This window comes from Lithobates pipiens, unplaced genomic scaffold, assembly GCF_037356315.1.
Source record: "Lithobates pipiens isolate NorthernLeopardFrog02 unplaced genomic scaffold, aLitPip1_a1.2 Scaffold_28, whole genome shotgun sequence".
In the NCBI taxonomy this organism is placed as follows: Eukaryota; Metazoa; Chordata; class Amphibia; order Anura; family Ranidae; genus Lithobates; species Lithobates pipiens.
In genome coordinates, this window is record NW_027507789.1 from 75,677,234 (window position 1) to 75,702,112 (window position 24,879).

General features: G+C 45.6%; 1 protein-coding gene across 1 annotated transcript in view; it reads right to left on the reverse strand.

Annotated features, from left to right (window-relative positions):
* Positions 1-24,879, reverse strand: part of LASP1 (LIM and SH3 protein 1) — a 273,495-nt gene that overhangs the window by 90,344 nt on the left and 158,272 nt on the right. The window contains exon 4 of the mRNA XM_077459416.1: positions 17,264-17,371. Within this exon, the coding sequence (XP_077315542.1) occupies positions 17,264-17,371 (108 nt within the window). The remainder of the gene's footprint in view (positions 1-17,263; positions 17,372-24,879) is intronic.

The following is a 24,879-nucleotide window of genomic DNA, read 5'->3' on the forward strand; positions in this document are numbered from 1 at the left end:
AACCCATATTACAAAACTTTTGCATCTACCCTGGTCCCTTATCTAGCTAGGTTTTTCAACTCTTTGATGGCTGGAAAACCCCTAGACCCTCAGCTAAACACAGCAATTATCACAGTCATCCCAAAACCGGACAAGAACCCGGAGGAAGTAGGCAACTATCGCCTACCATCTCATTGACTAATTGCAAAGTGAAAATTTTAACCAAAATTCTTGCAAACCGCCTATCAGTCTTCATTAGTTCCTATATACACAAGGATCAGGTGGGATTTATTCCCGACAGGCAGGGGCCAGATCAAATTCGGAGGACAATAGACATCGTATCTATTCTCCAGACTAATTGGGATGGAGGCCCCAAACAGTTGGGAATGCTCCTTTCCTTAGACCTCCAAAAGGCCTTTGATTCGGTTTCTTGGCCATATACATTTACAATTCTACAACGTTGGGGTTTCAGCAAGCGCTTCATGGGATTAATATCAGCTCTATACTCTACACCCTCAGCACGGATTAGGATCCAGGGCTGTTATTCTAAACCTATACAGATTAAACAGGGGACCAGAGAGGGTTGCCCTCTATCGCCGTTGATTTTTGCAATGGCGATAGAGACACTGGCTTTCGCGATTCGCCAGAACCAAGACAGAGTCGCCGCCTGTGGTCCACACACCCACAAGTGTGGTCTTTTTGCAGATGACGTTATGCTATTCCTCACCTCCCCCATAACCACACTCCCTAATTTTTGCTCAAAACTAGACACCTTCGCGAAGATATCAGGCCTACAAGTTAATTACTCCAAATCTCAAGCGCTCAATAGCTCCCTGGATACCCCAACGGTGAATCTGTGAAGCAAACCTTTCAATTTAAATGGAGTGAAACCTCCATCAAGTATTTGGGCATAAACCTTACACCCACAGCATAAAACCTATACAGACATAACTACCCCCCTATGTTTCGAAAAATGGGAGCGGATTTACACAATTGGGCACAGCAAAATATTTCATGGGTAGGCAGGATAAACGCCATAAAAATGACGCTTCTCCCCAGATTACTGTATCTGTTGAGGTCCCTGCCCATCCCCATTCAAAAAGTCCACATCCATTCCTTCCAAGGCAAAATCCTGAAGTTAATTTGGGGTAAGGCTGGATACAGAATGTCCCAGGGAATCATATACGCACACAGGAAGAAAGGGGGATTGGGCCTTGCCCATCTTTTCAAATACTACCTAGCTGCCAGACTAGCCCAAATATCTGCGGTTTATTCCAGATTTGAGAAACCTGACTGGGTTTATATTGAAAAAACAGGCAGTCCCAAACTTCCCTTTAGATTTTTTATTATGGACCCCCCAGAAGAATAGGCCTTCGATACTAGCCCCAACCCTTTCCCACTCATTCATGCTCTGGGACTCTCTACGCAACAAAGCCTCGTTGGTTTCTGAATACAAACCCTTAACCCACATATTCAATAATCCACACTTTCCCCCAGGCAGAAATGTCCTAGCTTTTAAATGGTGGATCGATAAAGGTCTTTACAGGATAGGACACTTCTTCACAGCGGCAGGACCCCTATCCCTTAAACACTGCAACAAACTTAAACTAGACCTCCCCAGATCCAAAATATTTAGATTTCATCAAATACACCATTTCCTTAAATCCTTATGTAATGACAGTCCTCAACCTCCTAAGTTTATGGACTATGAAATGTGGTGCAGTCAAGCCATGGGGGGGAGGGGGGGCTCTTGACGATCTATTTGTCTTTGATTACCCCTGAAGCCAAGGCATCCTTCATCGGAGCTTGGGAAAAGGATTTCAATTTTCAATGGCCTAAGGAACAGTGGTACTCTGCGTGCTCTAGATCATTCCAGGGCATTCTTAATACCAAGTTAATGGAGGCTAGCTTAAAGATACTAACTAGATGGTACTACACGCTTACCAGACTAGCCTCAATGTTCCCTACTGTTAGTCTGCTCTGCTTCAGGGGATGCCAACTCCGAGGCACAATGGCTCATATTTGGTGGGAGTGCCCAAGGATAAGAGTTCTGGATGAAAATTTTCAAAATCTTGGATAACTTGGTTGACTCAGCTCTCCCTAGGAACCCCAGAGTTGCGCTCTTAAATGAATCTATCCCATGTATCTCAAAACCAGCAGGCAGACTGATACACTTTGTGCTATTGGAAGCGAAACTTACAATTGCAAAGGCCTGGAAAAAGCCGAAGGTCTCTCTCTCAATGGCAAAAAGGAAGATATCATGGATAATGTCTCAGGAAAAGCTCTCCAGCATACTATTAGACTCTTCCAACAAGTTCAAAGCCACCTGGGAACCATGGGCCCGCCTAATAGGCATTTCTACTTTCCCAATAATTCCACATAACTGCATCCAAGTATGACCGTAAAGTGGCGTTCCATCCCCTCCCCTTATTCTTCTTTCTTCCCCCCCCCCCTTTTTTCCCTTAAGCTTTCTCTCTCCTTCCGCCTTACCTATATTGTTCCTATGAGGACTTATGATTATATCTCACAACCCATATGGAAGGGAAAGGACAGACTGGAACTAGTAATTTGCTCAAAGTATGGAGATTAGGAGGATCACTGGACAGGGTGTGGGGGCGGGCGAACTGGTCGGGGGGCAAGATGGGAGTTAGGGAGGGTGCGGGCCCCTCTGACACAGCTAGATCCCTGTGGGGGTGTCGGGGGGGGAGTGTTGTGCTTTCCAGGCAGGGACCGGCCTCGCCCCAAATTTTAACTTTCAAATTTTTTTGAAAGTAAAGAAAAAAAAAGTTCAAATCAAATTCTACATTGAGTCTGTCTCATACTAAGGTATGGAGGGAGTGTATCCACTTAGATTCCATCTGACTGATGCACCTTATTTATGGGCTCCTCTCCATGGTCTCTTATATTTCTCAATACCCCAAAATCTTAATTGTGAGGGATCCTTATTATGTACCTGTAGAAATTGGCTACCATACACTAGTGGAGTACTAACATAGGGTATAGCACAGCATAGTCCTAGGGCACACTTACACAGGGTCTTGAAAGATGTTAGATGGCCACCACATTTTGAGAGACTCTAAGCTGGAATGTTTATAGTTGCAATAAAAGTGTAAAAAGATAAAAATAAAATTAAAATTGTTCCCTCTACTGTCCTCTGTTTTACTGTATTTTATAATATACTGTAATGGTTGTTACTGTGTTTTATGCTTGCTTTGCAGCTATGTCATTCTAGTGTTTGTGCTTTATGCTATAATGTAATGTTTTACTGAAACTGTTTTGTGTTTGCTTTGCAGGTATGGTATGTCCTACTGTTATACTGTAATGTTACTGTTTTATTGTTAACCATTATTTGCTTTGCAAGTGCCCTATTCAGGTGCAGCACAAATTTATTTACTTTGACAGCAACAGGGTTTGCTCTCATGATACGTTGATCCATGACTTGTGTGCTGCAGGAGGCGATTTCACTACCACACCACCAAAAAAAAAGCATATATGCCAAAGCATAGGGGCAAGGGTAGAGTTTTAACTTTTCTTGGCAGAGATTTCTTCATCCACATAGATCAATGGCCCTTGCAGACAAAGTCCCGTAAGGCGTAATGCGTAAGGGGGGCGCTACCTATACGGATGTCACCCGCTGCCATCCTTTCCATACACAAAGTTGTGGTAATCATTACCGCTGTTGCTTTACATGCTGGTTACCAAGACATTTTATGTGAGAGTGCTTTTTTTTATACAATAAACGAACCCTGGTGTTTACAACAGCAGAGATCACTTAGAGTGTGTTTATTCCTCTATGTTAGCTTGGTCTGCACCTATCCATTGGAGTGAGTGTTGGCGATCCATCCCCATCTCTCATTGGAGACAAGCGTGATTGACTTCCTGGTGATTCAGGAGTGTACTCGTTCTGGCAATAAAGTATGTCACCTGCTGGTGGAGGAATTGTCACTCAATCATTGGATTCATCTTTACACATGGCTCTTCATTTCTGGGATTTGTGATTCCTCAGTGAATTTTTACCTATTAGTTACTTTCTTGGAACTTTAGTTAATGGACTTATTGCGCTACATTTACTTTTATTTACATAGATCGATATGAAGCGAGAAGTCCATATATGCCCATCATTAGAAGTGGGTGGATGCAGTGCAGTATTCTAATAGTGGGCATACCACGATCAAATGTGAATGGAGGAATCTGTTAGGTTCTCGTTTTTCCATTTCACCCACATGCATCATGAAAAAAAAAAAAAAAAAAAAAAAAAAACATTATGTATGCATGGTACATGGTACACAGTACGTAGCTGGACTTGGAGTAGTTATACCGGAATGATGCCTGCAGATTTAGGTATCATCTTCGCATAGTTTTTCAGCCGCCCCCCCCCATCTTCTATTTCTTGGGCTCTCCTGTCCCACCAGGGAATCTGAGAATGCAGCCAGTGGTTTTGCCCGACTGCAAATCGCAGAAACCTCTGATGCCCGAGGCATATGGGTACATGTAAGTACGCATCTTGGATATCCAGGGACGCCAGGAAGTTCCCCTGATGGCGTGCAGCAACCACGGAGCGAATTGATTCCATCCTCAACCCTTGCACTTTCACAAAGCTGTTGAGAGCCTTCAAGTCCAGGATTGGACATACCCCTTCCTTTTTGGGGACTACAAAACAGACTGGAGTAGAATCCATGAAACCTTTCCAGCGTCGGTACAGGTGCCATCACCCCACGCAGTAGCAGGTCCTGTACTGCCCCAAACAGAGCTTCCCAGCGAGCTAGAAGTAGAGGTGGGTTGGAGGGAAAAAAAATCTGTTTGGTGACCAAGAAAAACTATCTTGTATCCCGATGAAACCAGTTGGCAGACCCACTGGTCGGACTGTAGAGAGGTCCACCGAGCTGCAAACTCCCGAACGCAACCCCCCACCAGAGAGTTGGGTGGGGGCAAAAGTTCATACGGTAACATTTGAATTTGAAGACTTGTTTGGCTTGCGAAACCAGGGACATCAGCAGGCGCCTTGTTGGACTGGGAACGCTTACCTGCCTCCCCGGGCAGGCACAAAAGCAGTTTCTGAGCTGAAAAAGAGGGCCCTTGCCTACGGCGTGGCTCCTTACCCTTCCTGGACTGTGGGAGCAACGTGCTCTTCCCACCGGTAACATTTTAATAATGTCAGGGAAGCTCCAAAAAGCCTCTCACCTTGGAAGGGCAAATCCGCTAGTGCTTTTCTAGATGCCTGGTCCACAGACCAGCATTTCAGCCAAATCAGGCGCCGTAGCACCACTGCTGATACTGATGCTATAGAGAGCAGGGGGACCGTATCCAGGGCCGCATCACAGACCTACTTGAAGCCATGCACCAACGGGTCTGCCAGCTCTATGCAGACCGAGGGAGACTGTTGCTTCTCCAATTCACAGTGCAACGACTTTGCCCATTCACTAAGTGTCAGCAACACCAAGGCCGTGGCCAGCACAGGTCGTAACGCTGACCCCACTACCGTAAACATGGACCAGGCCACTGCTTAAACCATCCTGTCGGCAGGGTCCTTAAAGGCAGGAGTCCCTTCTACCAGAATCGTGGTTACTTTATTTAATCTGGATACTGGGTTGTTAACGACTGGAGGAGACATCCATTTTTTCAGGAAGCTCTCCTCAAAGGGGTAACGCTCCGCCATTCTTTTTGAGACTGAAAAGACCTGTTGCGGACTTCCCCATTCCTTGTAGATTAACTTATAAAAATAAATCAAATACGGAAACACCTTAGGCGTGTGGGCTGGTTTGCGGGACCAAAAAAGGGACCACCACCTCAGCAGAGGTTCCTGCTGCATCCTGTATTTTAATGGTATCCTTATCACCGCAGTGATAAGTGCTCCTACTAGCAATTTTTCCTGCTCTAACCCAGACACAGAGTCATTCTCACTGTCCAAATGGTCCTGGTCCGCATCCTCTTACATGTCAGAACAGGGGCCACCAGTCACTGCGGGACCAGAGTCTTAATCAGAGCTCCCCCCAGAAGACGGGGGGAAGGGGGCGTTTTTGCCCCCCTTTGCGCCCGCACGCCACTTCCACCCTGGCAACAGAGGTCTCCAGGGCCGCCGACAAAGCGCCCATAGGCGCCAAATTTGTTGCAGGTGAGCCGGTTGCATTAGCAGGGATGTCTGGGGAAGAAGCGCCACAACTTAGGGACTTAAGGCAAGGTACACAAATCCCACCCTCCTAGCTGCTCACAGACTGAGGGGCCCCTCCACAGGACTCACCCCCCTGACCAAGTGTTGCGCTGTGCTGCCGCTGACTGCTCTGCCCCGTTTCAGTCACAAAGTGCTCTGAGTGAAAACCGCGCTGTTCTGAGGTACGCAGACCCAGCACTAGAGCTAAAAACGAGCTGAGGCTACAAGAAAATGGCCGATGGCTGTCCTTGTACAAAAATCCCCATTAAAATGGTTGCCGAACCGTCTAGAAATGGCCAACAGCCCCATACACTGCATAAGACTACAGGAAAACGGCAGCCTGTCCTGAGGTAAATTTACTCAGGCACCTCACAGGGCATAAAATAGGGGACAGAAAAGCAAAAACTGACCCTAACAGCCAGCGCAGCCCTGCCAAAGCTCGGAGGACCCCCGGCCTAGGTACATACACCGCACCTCATGCCCAGTCACACAGCGGCAGTAGCCCGGTCATGTGTGTGCCCCGGAGCATATAGCTCACCGGCTGCCCCTGGAGCAGAAGGGGCATGTCGTGGCCAATGGAGCGCGTAGCTAGGGTCTGCTCACACTCGATGGCCAGGCTGGGGAGACTACAAGGATCTATATTATCCAGTCTGTCACTCAGCTGGCTGTTGATAGTAGATTACAGGATCAAAAAATTTGTAGGAAAAAAAAGAAAAAAAAATGAAAAAAATCCCAGGACTAAATGGTGCCCTCAGAGAGCCAGGTTCTTCTACACTAGGCAGAAAAAAATGAGCTGCAGGAAGCAGGGCGAGGGGTTCTAGCCAGAGGGACAGTCTTGCTGTGCCGTCTTGCCGTGCCTTACATGTGTTACATGTTCGGCCTAGTCCTCTCCTGAAGGTGGCGTGATAACCCTAAGGTCAAGAATTAATGGAGCTGTGGCCGTCAATGAACGAAAGAGAAAAAATAATAATTAAAATGTCCTTTTTAAGGCCGTTGGGAGGAAGTGACGTTTGACGTATATCAACAGCGGGCAGTCCGGAAATGGTTAAATGTTGTGGCTGCATTCATTTTCTTTGTTTAAAAAGGTTTCCTTTACAAATCACTTTAATTTGTTAGTAAAGTCCATCCAAATCTGCTTGCACATATAATTTGTTAGTCAAGTCCATTTAAATCTGCTAGTACATCTAACACTACCCTCTCCCTAGATTGACAATGTTGCTGCTCAAATATGTCTCCATTGTTCCTTCAACCAGAGTGGAGTAACCTTTGAATCTCCCCCTTGAAGCCACCAATTGAACCTTTATCTTCTCAGATGGTAAAGCTGCCCATTCTTCTTGGCAAAAAGGCTCCAGTTCCAGAAAAATTCTTGGGCTGTCTTGCATGAACTGCATGTATAAGATCTCCCCAGAGTGGCTCAATGATATTGAGGTCAGGAGACTGAGATGGCCACTCCAGAACCTTCACCTTATTCTGCTGTAGCCAATGACAAGTTGACTTGGCCTTGTGTTTAGGATCATTGTCATGATGGAATGTCCACGTACGTCCCATGCGCAGCTTCCTCGCTGATGAATGCAAATGTTCCTCCGGTATTTTTTGATAACATACTGCATTCATCTTGCCATCAATACTGACCAAATTTCCTGTGCCTTTGTAGCTCATACATCCCTAAAACATCAGCGATCCACCTCCGTGTTTCACAGTAGGAGTGGTGTACCTCTCGTCATAGGCTTGTTGACTCCTCTACAAATGAAGCGTTTATGGTTGTGGCCAAAAAGCTACATTTTGGTCTCATCATTCCAAATGACTGTGCCAGAAGGTTTGAGGCCGGTCTCTGCTGTTTGGCGTATTGTAAGCGGGATACTTTGTGGCATTTGCGTAGTAATGGCTTTCTTCTGGCAACTCAACCATGCAGCCCATCTTTTTTCAAGTGCCTCCTTATTGTGCATCTTGAAACAGCCACACTACATGTTTTCAGAGAGTCCTGTATTTCACCTGAAGTTTTGTGGGGTTTTCTTTGCATCCCAAACAATTTTCCTGGCAGTTGTGGCTGAAACCCTAGTTGGTCTACCTGACCGTTGTTTGGTGTCCCTCATTTTCCAATTCTTGATTAGAGTTTGAACACTGATTGCCATTCTCAATTCCTTGGATATCTCTTTATATCCCTTTGCCGTTTTATACAGTTCCTTTGACAATTCTTTTGCTTTCCCTACAACTCAGAATCCAGAAATGTCAGTGCAGTACTGGATGAAAGATGCAAGGGCCTATCAGGAGTCCAGAAACTCATTGGCCTTTTATAAACACACGAATTACAAGCAAACAGATCACAGGTGAGGATGGTTACCTTTAATAGCCATTCAAACCCCTTTGTGTCAACTTGTGTGCATGTTATCAAGCCAAAATCACCAGGGTATGCAAACTTTTGATCAGGGTAATTTGGGTAGTTTCTGTTGTCATTATGATTTAAAAATACCGTATATACTCGAGTATAGGCCGACCCGAGTATAAGCCGAGGCCCCCAATTTACCCCCAAAAAACTGGGAAACCTATTGACTCGTGTATAAGCCGAGGGTGAGATATGCCTGTCCATCCCTGTGTGTGTCCGTCCATCCCTGTGTGTGTGTCCATCCATCCATCCCTGTGTGTGTGTCCATCCATCCATCCCTGTGTGTGTGTCCATCCATCCATCCCTGTGTGTGTGTGTGTGTCCATCCATCCCTGTGTGTGTGTGTGTGTCCATCCATCCCTGTGTGTGTGTGTGTCCATCCATCCATCCCTGTGTGTGTGTGTGTGTGTGTCCATCCATCCCTGTGTGTGTGTGTGTGTCCATCCATCCATCCATCCCTGTGTGTGTGTGTGTGTGTGTGTGTGTGTGTGTGTGTGTGTGTGTGTGTGTGTGTGTGTGTGTGTCCGTGCAGCCTTGTGTGTCCAGCCTACCTGTGCCCTGAGCCTCCGTCCGGTCCCGTCCCGAGCCTCCGTGTCGTCCCGTCCCGAGCCTCCGTGTCGTCCCGTCCCGAGCCTCCGTGTCGTCCCGTCCCGAGCCTCCGTGTCGTCCCGTCCCGAGCCTCCGTGTCGTCCCGTCCCGAGCCTCCGTGTCGTCCCGTCCCGAGCCTCCGTGTCGTCCCATGCCAGGATCGCCGCTCTTGGTCGGCGCCCTGGCGGCCATTCCCCTGTTCAAAAGCCGCGCCTCCGCCTCCGCCTGTGATAGGCGGAACACTCAATTTCCCAGCAGTCAGTGTTCCGCCTATCACGGACATCGGCTCATCCGAGGATGAGCCGATGTCCGTGATAGGCGGAACACTGACTGCTGGGAAATTGAGTGTTCCGCCTATCACAGGCGGAGGCGGAGGCGCGGCTTTTGAAAGGTAGAATGGCCGCTGTCTGTCTGCTCGACACGCTGTTCGGGCAGTCAGACAGCGGTGACTCGAGTATAAGCCGAGGGGGGCACTTTCAGCCTCAAAAAAGAGGCTGAAAATCTCGGCTTATACTCGAGTATATACGGTAGTAAATACATTTGATTGATAATAAATAGCTTCAGCCAAACACTAAACCATGAGTGGAAGAAACTTTGTGTTAGTCATATTCTCTGAAAAATGGCCAAGAAATCAAATTCTGCCAGGGTAAGTAAACTTATGAGCATAACTGTAGCTTCTTTCAATTACGTTCAGGCTGATTAGTTTGAGAGTCTATTGAGAGGGGCACTGAGGACAGCATGAAACGCGTCAACTCTTCCTTTCCTGACCCTCTATCAGTTATGCGGTTTTATATGGATCAATAAAGGTGGTTTAGGAATGCAGCCATCTGCAGTGTTTCTCCTGTTACCAAAAAAAACTGGCTTTTTGGCCTTAGCCAAGTATCATTAACAACTTGAGATTTAGGCACTTGTACATGGTGCATGAACTGATCTGGAGTATAAGCATCAGTGCAACCACCAGAACCTAAACAGCTGGTTGTTCAGTAGCAAGAGATGTCTAGCTTAGCCTCAGATCAGCAAAGAAAGATGAGCGACAGCATACATTGTATAGGTTTCCCTGACCACCAAGATACTGGCTGAAACCTTGTTCCTTTCAAAGAACTAAGCCATTCCTGGTAAACACTAGAAGCATACAGAAACTGGTTAAGCCAAAATTTTAGCATTAGCCAGCAGGAGTGATCTGACAATTTGAGAATATAACCTACATCATCCAGCAAAGGCAGTGGAAAAGGGTTAGTAGAATTAGGTCAATATAGTAAGCTGAGCCATAAGATGTTGAAAAGCAAGAAAAAAATCAGATGATCAACATATTTTTGACACCAGGGGCTGACCAAAGGCACCGTTTGCAACACGTGGACAAAAAGAGTCTAGACATAACATTAAGGTCCCTTAGGGTGAGAGTTAGTCCTATTTAAACCAGGGTTTATTACAATAAAAATATTCTAGCCAAATAACGAACTTCCGGTTAAGAGGAACTTAAGCACATCCCCTCCTCCACAACTGACATTTGGCAGGAATAGAAAGCAAAGATCAATGGGAGCACAAAAAGAACTGTACCATACAGGAAAACAATGCCTGCTGTTCAAATTCCACATGATGGAACAAATTTAGGTACAAAGATGGAAAACCCCCAAGAGGACTATACATAGCCTCTAGGGAGAGCATTGGGTCTCACCAGTCAGGTGAATTTCAAATAAGGAGAGGACATCTGTCTTACTTCCAAGGGAAAACAAGAATAGAGTAACTTTGTGACCCATGAGTCTAAAGTCTAACATTTCTTGAAAACAATTTAAGGGATCCCATGGCATACTAGTACAGAAGATCATTGGACAGGCAGGTAAACACTGTAAGGCACGCTGATGCCTAAAAATGCAGTGTTTAGATTCTGAGAGCTAGAATTTATTTTATGTGGGTACGTGCAAAATAAACTTAAAGCGGAGTTCCGCTTAAAAAAAAAAAAAAAAAAAAAAAAAAGTCAGCAGCTACAAATACTGTAGCTGCTGACTTTTAATAAATCGGACACTTATCTGTTCCAGGGTCCATCGATGCGGGGGAATGAGGCCCGCTAGTCTCCCTCTCCTCTCTGCAGCATGCGCAAGCCACGTGGTGCGCTGTGACCGGCTGACCCATCATCTGGGACGTGTGACGTGTCCCAGATTGCCAAAAAGGAGGGAGGAGAGGTGAACTTCCGTTTTTTGGGTGGAACTGCTCTTTAATACATTCGGGTCAGGAATACTGATGTTCAAACATCACTACTATGTACAAGTAACCTGACTTGGCATATTAAATGGCATAGCTTAATAATGCAAAGAAGATGTATAGAGGTACAAAAGTACAACCAAAATAGTCAGGTTGATACATGGAAATTGAAGCAATACCACAATCCCAGGTTTCCTGGTTCTATACATTTTCCAGTGTGTCAGCATAATTCACAGTACTATGAGAAAAAAAAAAAAACAGAACATGAACATGGAATACCAAGAAGAATGTTGCACTTATAACACTGAATCTGATCACCCATAATCCAAGGTACTGCTTTTGGATCAGGATGAAAGCTGTTGTATTGTGCAAGATAATGGGAAGATTGAATGTTGGGCAGGAGTAGTATGACACGTCTCAACTAATGCTGTACCAGGCCTCACCCCCTCCCAGGTAACACGACAAGGCATTTTGTGAATGATAGCATTCACCGTTGCATGTGCTCTCAACCAAACTGTCAAGCCATCAAATGACTAATGTCTTAACTGATCACAAGTACAGCACCATGGCAACTGCAGATCATACAGAGGCTACAATAGCATATTTGTATTTGATTGTTAAATATTTATACATGATTTTTTGTGATATATACTCACCAGCCACTTTATGTACACCTGTTGAATTGCTTAGCAACAAATTTATAATCAGTCAATCACATGGCAGCAACTCAATACATCTAGAAGTGGTGAAAACGACTTGACGTTTAAACCGAGCATCAGAAGTGGGAAGAAATGGGATTTAAGGGACTTTGAATGTGGCACCATTGTGTGCACCAGACGGGCTGGTCTGAGTATTTCAAAAATTGCTGATCTACTGGGATTTTCATATTTTCTCTAGGGTTTACAGAGAATGGTCCAAAAAAGAGAACATCCAGTGAGTGGAAATTGTGTGGATAAAAATGCCTTGATGTCAGAGGAGAATGGGCAGACTAGTTCAAGATGATAGAAAGGCAGCAGTAACTCAAATAACCACTTGCTACAACCAAGGTATGCAAAATGGCATCTCTGTATGAACATTGAAGCAGATGGGCTACAGCAGCAGAAGACCACATCGGATGCCACTCCTGTCAGCTAAAAACAGAAACGGAGGCTACAATTTGCACACCAATATTGGACAATAGAAGATTGGAAAAACGTTGCCTGGTCAGAAGAGTCAATTTCAGCTGTGACATTCAGATGCTATGGTGACCATTTGGCATAAACATGAAAGCGTGGATCCAACCTGCCTTGTATCAATGGTTCAGGCTGGTGGTATAATGGTGCGGGGGATATTTTCTTGGCAAACTTTGGGCCAAATGATTATCGTTTAAATGCCACAGCCTACCTGGGTATTGTTGGGGACCATGTCCATCCTTTTATGGAAGGAAGGTTGACCCCTGGAAGTCCACCCTTTTGTGGTGGAATGGGAGATTCCATGATGGACGTGCATCCGAAAAAAATCTGCAGCAACTGCATGATGCCATCATGGCAAAATGGACCAAAATCTGAGGCATTTTTCCAACACCTTGTTGAATCTATGCCATGAAGAATAAAGGCAGTTCTGATTGCAAAAGGGGATCGAACCCGGTACTAGCAAGATGTAGCAAATAAAGTGGCAGGTGAGTGCATATTTAGTTATGATTTTCTGTCTTGCTGCTATAGATTTATTGTAAGAACCTCGATTGTTTACTGAAAAGCCATCCCTCGGGTGTACCTAGATAAGTATGCACCACTGAAGAGTACAGGGTTAATAGTATCGCTAATTAGTATGGATATATAAAGTAGCTTTTCTAGTTGCCATATAGACTTAATAAAAAGGAGGCCACACCTCCAAAACAATGACAATCAAGCACAAGCCATCCGCTCCACATCATCTCCAATGGTCTCTGTGGCTGTGTTGAGCAACGTCGGCTCTTTCCTTAGCCTTGTGTGCATTCTGTGGCCCTTGCCGGTCTGTCAAGTATCAGAACACTGTTCTCTCCAGCCCCCCGGGCTATCCATCCTGTCGGTCTGCATTTGACATCTCCACTGGGCAGTGGTAGAAGAGCTGCATGGACGGATCATCCCTAAACCACTCACAGCACATGCATGGAGACTCTTGCTTAGATCCATGACTATTGAAGGACTCTATACAAAAGATGTACCTTTTGTAAGTGCACTGGATTATGCTTTCAATTGTGCTCAATAATAAAAGGGTTAACTGCACTAGGGTATGTGCGCTCTTTGTCTTGTTGATTTTGTTTTCACAGTGACTGGTTCCTGATGGTACTCAGAGAGCAGAATTTACACCAAACTTCTGACAATTTATTTTTGCGACTGAATTTAATTAAGAAGATATAGACTGGACCGCAGCAGGTCTCATGTTAGTTGTCAATTAGCGCAGTAACTAGATGTATGATGCTTTCTACTTAAGCTGTTACAGCAACAGTTTCTCTTTGGAAAAAGTTTTAGGTACATTAATAAAAGACAACTATTGCAAGCACCCCCCAATCAGTGATAAGCTGTCTCCACAATCCAACTGCAATTTTTGCTGCACAGCTTGGTCAGTTAACCACTTGCTTACTGGGCACTTAAACACCCTTCCTGCCCAGACCAATTTTCAGCTTTCCGTGCTCTCACACTTTGAATGACAATTACTCAGTCATGCAACACTGTACCCAAATTTATTTTTTGTCTTTTTTTTCCCACAAATAGAGCTTTCTTTTGGTGGCATTTGATCACCTCTGGGGTTTTTATTTTTTGCGCTATAAATGAAAAAAGACCGAAAATTTGGGAAAAAAAACGCATATTTCTTTGTTTCTGTGACAGAATTATGCAAATTATAAATTTTTCTTCACAAATTTTGGCCACAATTTATACTGCTACATATCTTTGGTAAAAATAACCCAAATTAGTGGATATTATTTGGTCTTTGTGAAAGTTAGAGAGTCTACAAGCTGTGGTGCGAATCATACAAAATTTATCACATCTGATGTACTGATGGCCGATCTCGCTTCTTGTGACCCGAACAAGCCAGGAAAGTACAAATACCCCCCAAATGACCCCTTTTTGGAAAGTAGACATTCCAAGGTATTTAGTAAGAGGCATGGTGAGGTTTTTGATGTTGTCATTTTTTTCCCACAATTCTTTGCAAAATTAAGATTTTTCATTTTATTTTTTTTTACACAAAATTGTCATTGTAATAGGTTATTTCTCTCACATGGCATGTGTATACCACAAATGACACTCCCCAAAAAATTCTGCTACTCCTCCTGAGTATTACAATACCACATGTGTGGGACTTTTTCACAGCCTGGCCACATAGAGAGGCCCAACATGCAGGGAGCGCCATCACGTGTTCTAGGAGCATAAATTACACATCTAACTTGTTGACTACCTATTACACTGATGACAGATGGCACTAATACGTGGCACCGATGACACGTGGCACTAATATGTGGCACCGATGAAAGATGTCACTAATACGTGGCACCGATGACAGATGGCACTGATAAGTGGCATTGATGACACGTGACACTGACAACAGATGGCACTGCTGGCAAATGGCACTGATATGTAGCACTGATGACACGTGGCGATGACAGATGGCACTTATACGTGGCACTGACGACAGGTGGCACTGGGGACAAATGGCACTGACAACAGGTGGCACTGGGGCAGGATGGCACTGACAACAGGTGGCACTGGGGCAGGATGGCACTGACAACAGGTGGCACTTTTTTTTACACTTACGGCCGCTGCAGCCGTTCATCTCTCCCCTCTCACACGCTGTCTGTGTGAAGAGGGAGAGCGGCACAGAGATGATCTCATATGTTTACATATGAGATCATCTCACATTGGACACGCCGATCGCGCTGTAAACGGCTGCTGTGATTGGCCGTTTACAGCGATCTGCGTTTGCCTGTCTCCGGGGGACACAGCAAACACAGAACTTCCCTGATGCGTGCCAGCGGCGCGCATTGCGGAAGTAAACAACAGGACGTCCAGGGACAGCCTCCCGGACGAAAGCGCCTGCTCTACGGCCGTCATTCGGCTATAGGGCGGGTGCGAAGAGGTTAAAGGAAGTTTAAAAACAACAGACTTACTGGTCAGAACAGGTACAAATAAATAAGCCTAAAAAAACAAAACAAAAAAAACAAAACAGAAAAACTGCAATCTGCCAACCATCAAAACATTCTTTATTACTTAAACTTAAGTATAAACATTGTAACAATTAGTCAATGGAATAGACTTCCTGTGTAAGTGAAAAAAGTTTAACCACTGAAACAAACCTTTTTCTGAATTTTTATTTTTATTTTAAAGCGGAGGTCCACCCTAAAATGGACCTCCGCTCATCTGATCCCTCCCCCCCTCCGGCGCCACAATCGGCACCTTTCAGGGGGGAGGGGGGTGCAGTTACCTGGATAATCCAGGTAACTGCACCCACTTCCGGGCTAGCTGTCTGCGGAACGAGCGTAGGTTACGCCCCCGTTCCGCAATGCCCCGCCCCCTTCAGCAAGTGCCCCGCTGCCTGCTGGGAAACACACAGCTCCCAGAGGCAGCGGGGACCGTCCGGATTGCGCCGCGCGGCTCGCGCATGCGCAGTAGGGAACCGGGAAATGAAGCCGAAAGGCTCCATTTCCTGATTCCCATACCCAAGATGGCGGCGGGACCCGGCAGCCGAGCGAGCGATCGGCTTCGGGTGCCGACATCGCGGGCGCGCTGGACAGGTAAGTGTCACTATTTAAAAGTCAGCAGCTGCAGTATTTGTAGCTGCTGGCTTTTAAAAAAAAAAAAAAAAAAAACGCGGAGTCCCGGTGGACTCCCGCTTTAATTACTTTAATAAAAAAAAAAAAAAATAATAAAAAAAACTAACCAGTAAAGTTAAACCATTTTTTTTTGTATAATGTGAAAGATTTTTGTGAGAGAATCGCAATCTTTTTATTCTAAGCAAAAAAATTGTGATTCTCATTTTGGCCACAATCGTGCTGCTCTAATGCACACTAGCATTTTTTTCTGCTCCTAGAAGCTAAATAAATAGTGTTATCCTTTGTGTCGATGCACACTAGTTTAGGCTATTAGCATTTTTCAACCTTCAGTGTCTATGAGCAGGAAAAAAAAAATATTTTTGTAGAGTTTCTTTTACAACAGAAAAGCTCCTGCACGCTATTAATAGCGATTTTTCGCTTTTTTCCACCTCTTACTGCAAAAAGGCTAATAAAAACGCTACTTCAAAAAGCTATAACCAGCATTTTTTATCCAGTGTTTTTTTTTTTAGCTTAAAACGCTAGTGTGTATGAAGCCTAAAAATAAAGCAGTTAATGATACTGTAAAGCGTATTGTGTAATGTGCCCACATTGTATGAAAACGTGTTACTTGTAAAGTAATTTTGTAATTCAACATTTTTAGTACATATATCTGTCAGTGTAGAATATATATTTTTTATAAACAATTGCTATGTCACTGACAAGTCAACTAAAACACTATAAGAAAAAAAACATCGAGACTGAAGAGAAAGAGGTGTGCAAAGTATGCAGCCATCGGAAGAATGGCGATTCTTAACACTAAGCGCAATATTGATTTGCCTGGAGATCAATTTTAACATACTAAATCCAGGATTATTGACAAATTACTAGATTTACAATCAATTTAGTGTCACTGGAACAAGGCTGTCTTGTTACAAGAGCCAGAGAAACCATCATACACATGTACAAGCAATCTTGACAATAGACACTGCCCTGCTCTCCCAGCACACTTTGTACTGAAATGTATAGCATGTTGCATGGTTTACTACTGTTTGCAAAAATCCCTGAGACAAAAACAGGGAGTTGTAATCTAGCACTAATGGTTTTTGTATAGGATAATCCAGCTTTCAAATCAACTGATCCTTTTTATTTACTTTGATTATTAGAAGCAGCTACACCTTTTAGTGGGATGAAGAACACTTACATTACTGATTTGATCTTGCGTCTTCTTAATTCTCTGAAGTTCAGGTGTATCAGCTACCACACTGAATCCCTTGCCCTTATTCTTTTCAAAGTCTTCCTTGTAGCGAATCTAAAATAAAAACGACACCACAAGAGTATTGAAAAATTCTTACAAAATACACAGAACAAAAAAAAAAAAACACATGTCTGGTCACTCCTGCAACTCTCAGGTTGCTAGTACTTCAGATTTAGGCTTCATGCACACGAGACGCAGATGCAAACGCTGCTGGACACATGTTGAAACCGGCGTTTAGAAACGCGCGTTTTGCCGCGATTTAGCGGCGTTTTACCACGTTTGCGTCTAGAAGCGTTTAGTTAAGCTAACATCATAGACCCTCCCCAGCTCAAAAATTAACTATTTCAGCAATTTTGTGAGACCAGAGTGAGTAGCAGCAGCTGTGAGAGCTGCAGTGTACTTGTATTTAGCGTGTCACTTGCCACGGCACCTGCCACAAGTTGTGGATTGTCCACTTGCCACGTGACTTGCCACATCACCTGCCACGTCACTTGCCATGTCACCTGCCACAAGTTGTGGATTGTCCAACTGCCACAAGTTGTGGATTGTCCACTTGCCACGTGACTTGCCACATCACCTGCCACAAGTTTTGGATTGTCCACTTGCCACGTCACTTGCCACAAGTTGGGGATTGTCCACTTGCCACATCACCTGCCACAAGTTGTGGATTGTCCACTTGCCACGTCACTTGCCACATCACCTGCCACGTCACTTGCCACGAGATGTGGATTGTCCACTTTCCACGTCATCTGCCATGCCACCTGCCACAAGCTGTGGATTGTCCACTTGCCATGTCACCAGCCACATCACCTGCCACAAGTTGTGGATTGTCCACTTGCCACGTGACTTGCCACATCACCTGCCACATCACTTGCCACGTCACCTGCCACAAGTTGTGGATTGTCTACTTGCCACGTCACTTGCCACATCACCTGCCACGTCACTTGCCACATCACCTGCCACAAGTTGTGGATTGTCCACTTGCCACGTGACTTGCCACATCACCTGCCACGTCACTTGCCACGTCACCTGCCACAAGTTTTGGATTGTCCACTTGCCACGTCACTTGCCACAAGTTGGGGATTGTCCACTTGCCACATCACCTGCCACAAGTTGTGGATTGTCCACTTGCCACGTCACTTGCCACATCACTTGCCACGTCACTTGCCACGTCACTTGCCACGAGATGTGGATTGTCCACTTTCCACGTCATCTGCCATGCCACAAGCTGTGGATTGTCCACTTGCCACGTCACCAGCCACATCACCTGCCACAAGTTGTGGATTGTCCACTTGCCACGTGACTTGCCACATCACCTGCCACGTCACTTGCCACATCACCTGCCACAAGTTGTGGATTGTCTACTTGCCACGTCACTTGCCACATCACTTGCCACGTCACCTGCCACAAGTTGTGGATTGTCCACTTGCCACGTCACCTGCCACAAGTTGTGGATTGTCCACTTGCCACGTCACTTGCCACGTCACCTGCCACAAGTTGGGGATTGTCCACATCACCTGCCACGTCACTTGCCACATCACCTGCCACAAGGTGTGGATTGTCCACTTGCCCGTCACTTGCCACATCACCTGCCATGCCACCTGCCACAAGTTGTGGATTGTCCACTTGCCACGTCACCAGCCACATCACCTGCCACAAGTTGTGGATTTCCACTTGCCACGTGACTTGCCACATCACTTGCCACGTCACCTGTCACAAGTTGTGGATTGTCCACTTTCCACATCACTTGCCACCTGCCATGTCACTTGCCACAAGCTGTGGATTGTCCACTTGCCACGTCACTTGCCACGTCACCTGTCACGTCACTTGCCACGTCACCTGCCACAAGTTTTGGATTGTCCACTTGCCACGTCACTTGCCACGTCAGCTGCCACGTAACTTGCCACAAGATGTGGACTGTCCACTTGTCACATCACTTGCCACGTCACCTGCCACGTCACTTGCCATGTCACCTGCCACAAGTTTTGGATTTTCCACTTGCCACGTCACTTGCCACATCACCTGCCACGTCACTTGCCACGAGATGTGGATTGTCCACTTGCCACGTCACCTGCCACGTCACCTGCCATGTCACCTGCCACAAGTTTTGGATTTTCCACTTGCCACGTCACTTGCCACGTCACTTGCCACAAGATGTGGATTGTCCACTTGTCACATCACCTGCCACATCACTTGCCACATCACCTGCCACGTCACCTGCCACAAGTTGTGGATTGTCCACTTGCCACGTCCCCTGCCACGTCACCTGCCACAAGTGGATTGTCCACTTGCCACATCACCTGCCACAAGTTGTGGATTGTCCACTTGCCACGTCCCTTGCCACGTCCCCTGCCACGTCACCTGCCACAAGTGGATTGTCCACTTGCCACGTCACCTGCCACAAGTTGTGGATTGTCCACTTGCCACGTCACCTGCCACAAGTTAGGGATTGTCCACATCACCTGCCACGTCACTTGCCACATCACCTGCCACGTCACTTGCCACAAGATGTGGATTGTCCACTTTCCATGTCACCTGCCATGCCACCTGCCACAAGTTGTGGATTGTCCACTTGCCACGTCACCAGCCACATCACCTGCCACAAGTTGTGGATTTCCACTTGCCACGTGACTTGCCACATCACCTGCCACATCACTTGCCACGTCACCTGTCACAAGTTGTGGATTGTCCACTTTCCACATCACTTGCCACCTGCCATGTCACTTGCCACAAGCTGTGGATTGTCCACTTGCCACGTCACCTGTCACGTCACTTGCCACGTCACCTGCCACAAGTTTTGGATTGTCCACTTGCCACGTCAGCTGCCACGTCACTTGCCACAAGATGTGAATTGTCCACTTGTCACATCACCTGCCACGTCACCTGCCACAAGTTGTGGATTGTCCACTTGCCACATCACCTGCCACGAGATGTGGATTGTCCACTTGCCACGTCACTTGCCACGTCACCTGCCACGTCACCTGCCACAAGTTTTGGATTGTCCACTTGCCAAGATGTGGATTGTCCACTTGTCACATCACCTGCCACATCACTTGCCACATCACCTGCCACGTCACCTGCCACAAGTTGTGGATTGTCCACTTGCCACGTCCCTTGCCACAAGTGGATTGTCCACTTGCCACATCACTTGCCACATCACCTGCCACAAGTTGTGGATTGTCCCCTTGCCACGTCACCTGCCACAAGTGGATTGTCCACTTCCAACATCACTTGCCACATCACCTGCCACAAGATGTGAATTGTCCACTTGTCACATCACCTGCCACGTCACCTGCCACAAGTTGTGGATTGTCCACTTGCCACGTCACTTGCCACATCACCTGCCACGTCACTTGCCACGAGATGTGGATTGTCCACTTGCCACGCCACTTGCCACGTCACCTGCCACATCACTTGCCACATCACCTGCCACAAGTTGTCGATTGTCCACTTGCCACGTCACCTGCCACAAGTGGATTGTCCACTTGCCACATCACTTGCCACAAGTTGTGGATTGTCCACTTGCCACGTCACCTGACACAAGTTGTAGATTGTCCACTCGCCACGTCACTTGCCACGTCCCCTGCCACAAGTGGATTGTCCACTTGCCACGTCACCTGCCACAAGTTATGGATTGTCCACTTGCCACGTCACATGCCAGTCACCTGCCAGAAGTTGTTGATTTTCCACTTGCCACGTCACCTGCCAGGTCACTTGCCGCGTCACCTGCCAGGTCACTTGCCACGTCACTTGCCACGTCACCTGCCACAAGTTGTGGATTGTCCACTTTCCACGTCACTTGCCACATCACCTGCCACAAGTTGTGGATTGTCCACTTGCCACATCACTTGCCACCTGCCATGTCACTTGCCACAAGTTGTGGATTGTCCACTTGCCACGTCACTTGCCACCTGCCATGTCACTTGCCACAAGTTGTGGCTTGTCCACTTGCAATTGCAATTGTTTAAAATATTTTTCTAATGGTTTTTCAACATTTGCAATCATTTTTGAGATTTTTAATGTAAAAAAAAAGGTCACCTTTAAAAACGCATATAAACGCAAACGCGGCTAAACGCGGTAGCGGCGTTTTGCCGCGGTTTACGTCTGAAACGTGGAAATTTTTGTTTCTGAACGCATTTTTTTGCTTCTGGAAAAACGAGACTAAACGCAACTGCATAAAAACAGAAAAAAACGAGACTGTGTGCATGGACACATAGGATAACATTGAATGAGTTCAGGGGCAGTTGAAAAAACTGTCCAACTGCATCTGAACGCGCGTTTAACTGCGTCTCGTGTGCATGAGGCCTTATGTTTTACTATCCAAAAGTTAACAACAAGGGCAGACGACTGAAGGTCTGCTTTAACAGCAACAGAAACATCTTTAAAAAAAACTCAGATTTGAATTACTTCCATTTTCTTAAATTATCTGACCTATTACCAGACAGGAGTACATGAGTCAAAAAAGCGCCAAACTAGAGCATCGGTAAAAAGAATCTGTAGACAACATGTTTCAGTGTCTACAAAGATTTCACCTTCATCAGGGCTGACAGAAATTAGACATATGTAAAAGGGTCATCTCAATTCATAGTAGGTGAGGTTGAAAAATGACAAGTCCAACCCATGTGTGTGATTATATGTCAGTATTACATTGTATATCGCAGTATGTTTTCAGGTGCTAATCTAATAGTTTCTTGAAACTATCAATGCCCCCCCAGTGAGGCCACCACCTGTGGAAGGGAATTGCACACCCTTGCCGCTCTTACAGTAAAAAACCCTCTACGTAGTTTAAGGTTAAACCTCTTTTCTTCTAATTTTAATCAGTGGCCACGAGTCTTGTTAAACTCCCTTTTGCAAAAAAGTTTTATCCCTATTGTGGGGTCACCAGTATGGTATTTGTATATTCGCCATCAAATACAGAGATTGAACTGTTTACCCTATCCTCCAGGTAGTTTATGAACAAAATAAATAGGATTGGTCTCAGCACAGAACCCTGGGGGACCCAACCACCCACGTCTGACCATTCCCAGTACTCCCCATTTTTCACAACCCTCTAAACTCGCCCTTGTAGCCAGTTTTCAATCCATGTACTCACCCTATGGTCCATGCCAACGGACCTTATTTTATACAGTAAACGTTTATGGGAAACCGTGTCAAATGTTTTTTTTGCAAAATCCAGATACCCCATTGTCTACGGGCCTTCCTTTATCTAGATGGCAACTCACCTCCTCATAGGTTAATAGATTGGTTTGGCAAGAATGATTCTTCATAAATCTATGCCGATTACTGCTGATACCATTCTTATCGCTAAAAAAAAAAAATAGGATTTTTAAAACAGCTTACCTGTAAAATCCTTTTCTTGGAGTACATCATAGGACATAGAGTCTCAAGTAATTACTTGGTAGGTTATAGGCCTACCTTCAGGTGTTGACACTGGTATAACCAATACAGGAAGTTGACTCCCCTATGTAACCCCTCCTCCTTCCAGGAGCACTCAGTTTTTGTAGCAAAGCAATATAAGTAATATTCTCTCACCCCATAAAACAGAGGGGCAGGAGATCTGTGTCATATGATGTACTCCAAGAAAAGGGTTTTACAGGTAAGCCGTTTTAAAAATCCTATTTTCTTTATTGTACATCATAGGACACAGTCTCAAGTAATTACTTGGTGGGATGTCCCATAGCAATGCTACTTGAGGGGAGGGAAACAAACCTGTAGGGTAACCCCCAGACCTGAGGGCTTATACTGCTGCCTGCAGCACAATGCGCCCAAAGGCGATATCCTCATTCCATCTTACATGCACTTGATAACATTTTGCAAATGTATGTACTGAAGGCCAAGTTGCGGCCTTGCAGATTTGAGACCTGGAGGCCTGGTGACGCACTGCCCAAGAAGCACCAACCGCTCAGGTAGACTGTGCCTTAACTTGAAAAGGGGGAATCTTTCCCTTTAAATCATAAGTTTGAATTATAACTTGCCAAATGCACTTAGCGACAGTGGATTTTGATGCTGCCTGTCCATTCTTAGGATCATCTGGCAGAAGAAATAAGACATCAGTCTTACGAATCGGAACAGTTTTCTTAAATACATTTTCACTGCTCTCACTACAATCAAGACAAGACAATGTAGTGACCTTTCTTCCCTGGAACAAGGTCTTGGGAAAAACTCTGGCAGGACAATATCTTCATTCAGATGAAAGCCTGAAACCACTTTTGGCAAAAACCTGGACGAGGGCGTAACACCACTCTGTCCTCATGAATAATCAAATAGGACTACTTACAAGAAAGAGCAGCCAATTCTGAAATCCTCCTTGCTGAGGATATAGCAAATGAAAAATATCAGCTTCCTAGTCAGAAGGACTAAGGGAACATGCTGCAACGGTTCGAATGGCTGTTTTTGTAACACTGACAAAAATCACTCTTAAGCCCTTGGGACTTAAATTTAGTTTAACTGGCGGATTAATCTGCAGCACTTCCTTGCAAGAAACCTTGGACTAAAGAATGCATAGCAAGAAGTCTTTGAAATAAAAATTGATAAGGTTGAGACTTGGCCCTTAATAGTACTCAGGGCCAACTTCATCTCCACGCTTAATTGTAGAAAGGTAAGAATTCGGCCTATGATATATCTCCGAGGGTACCAACCCTTGGACTCACCAGGAAGCACAAGCTTCCCAGGCTCTATAATATATACCTCTAGAAGCTGGCTTCCTAGCATTAATCAAAGTAGAGATAACTGACCTGGATAGCCCATGTTTATTCAGAATGTTGGTCTCAATAGCCAAGCCGTTAAATTTAGTGTTCGTAAAGTAGGATGGAATATCGACCCCTGGGATAGCAGGTCTGGCCTTAGTGGGAAGATCCCTGGACCCTCCACTGCCATCCTTACGATCTCTGCATACCATGACCTTCTGGGCCATGCTGGTGCTACCAGTATTACCGATTTTCTTTCCAGCTTGATCCTGCAAAGAACTTGCGGTAGCAACTGAATCAAGGAAAAGTGCATAGATCAGTAAAAACTGATCCTACGGGGTCGCCAACGCATCTATTCCGTATGCGAGTGGGTCCCCTGTCCTGGATGCAAAGTTGACTAGCTTAGTGTTGAATCTGGATGCTAGAAGGTCTACATCCGGAGTCCCCCATCTTTGGCAAACAGCCTGAACACCTTGGGGTTAAGAGACCATTCTCCTGGGAATAACTGCCGACGACTTGGATAGTCCACCTGCCAATTCTCTACTCCCGGAATGAAAACTGCCGATAGGCATGGGACATTCTCTTCTGTCCAAGTTAGAATCTGGTTCACCTCTCTCTGAGCTGAGAGACTCTTGGTGACCCCTTGTGATTGATATATGCCACAGCCGTGGCATTGCTGGACTGGATCCTGGCAGGACAATTCTTTAACCTGGAGGTCCAGGTTTCTAGAGCCAGATACACTGCCGGAATCTCTAGGATGTCGATGGGCAAGGCTCCTACTCCCCAGCCTGAAAGGCTGGCATCTGTCGTTACTACCTTCCAGATAATTAATCTGAAGGACTTTCCCTTCAGCAGGTTCCAAGATAGTAACCACCA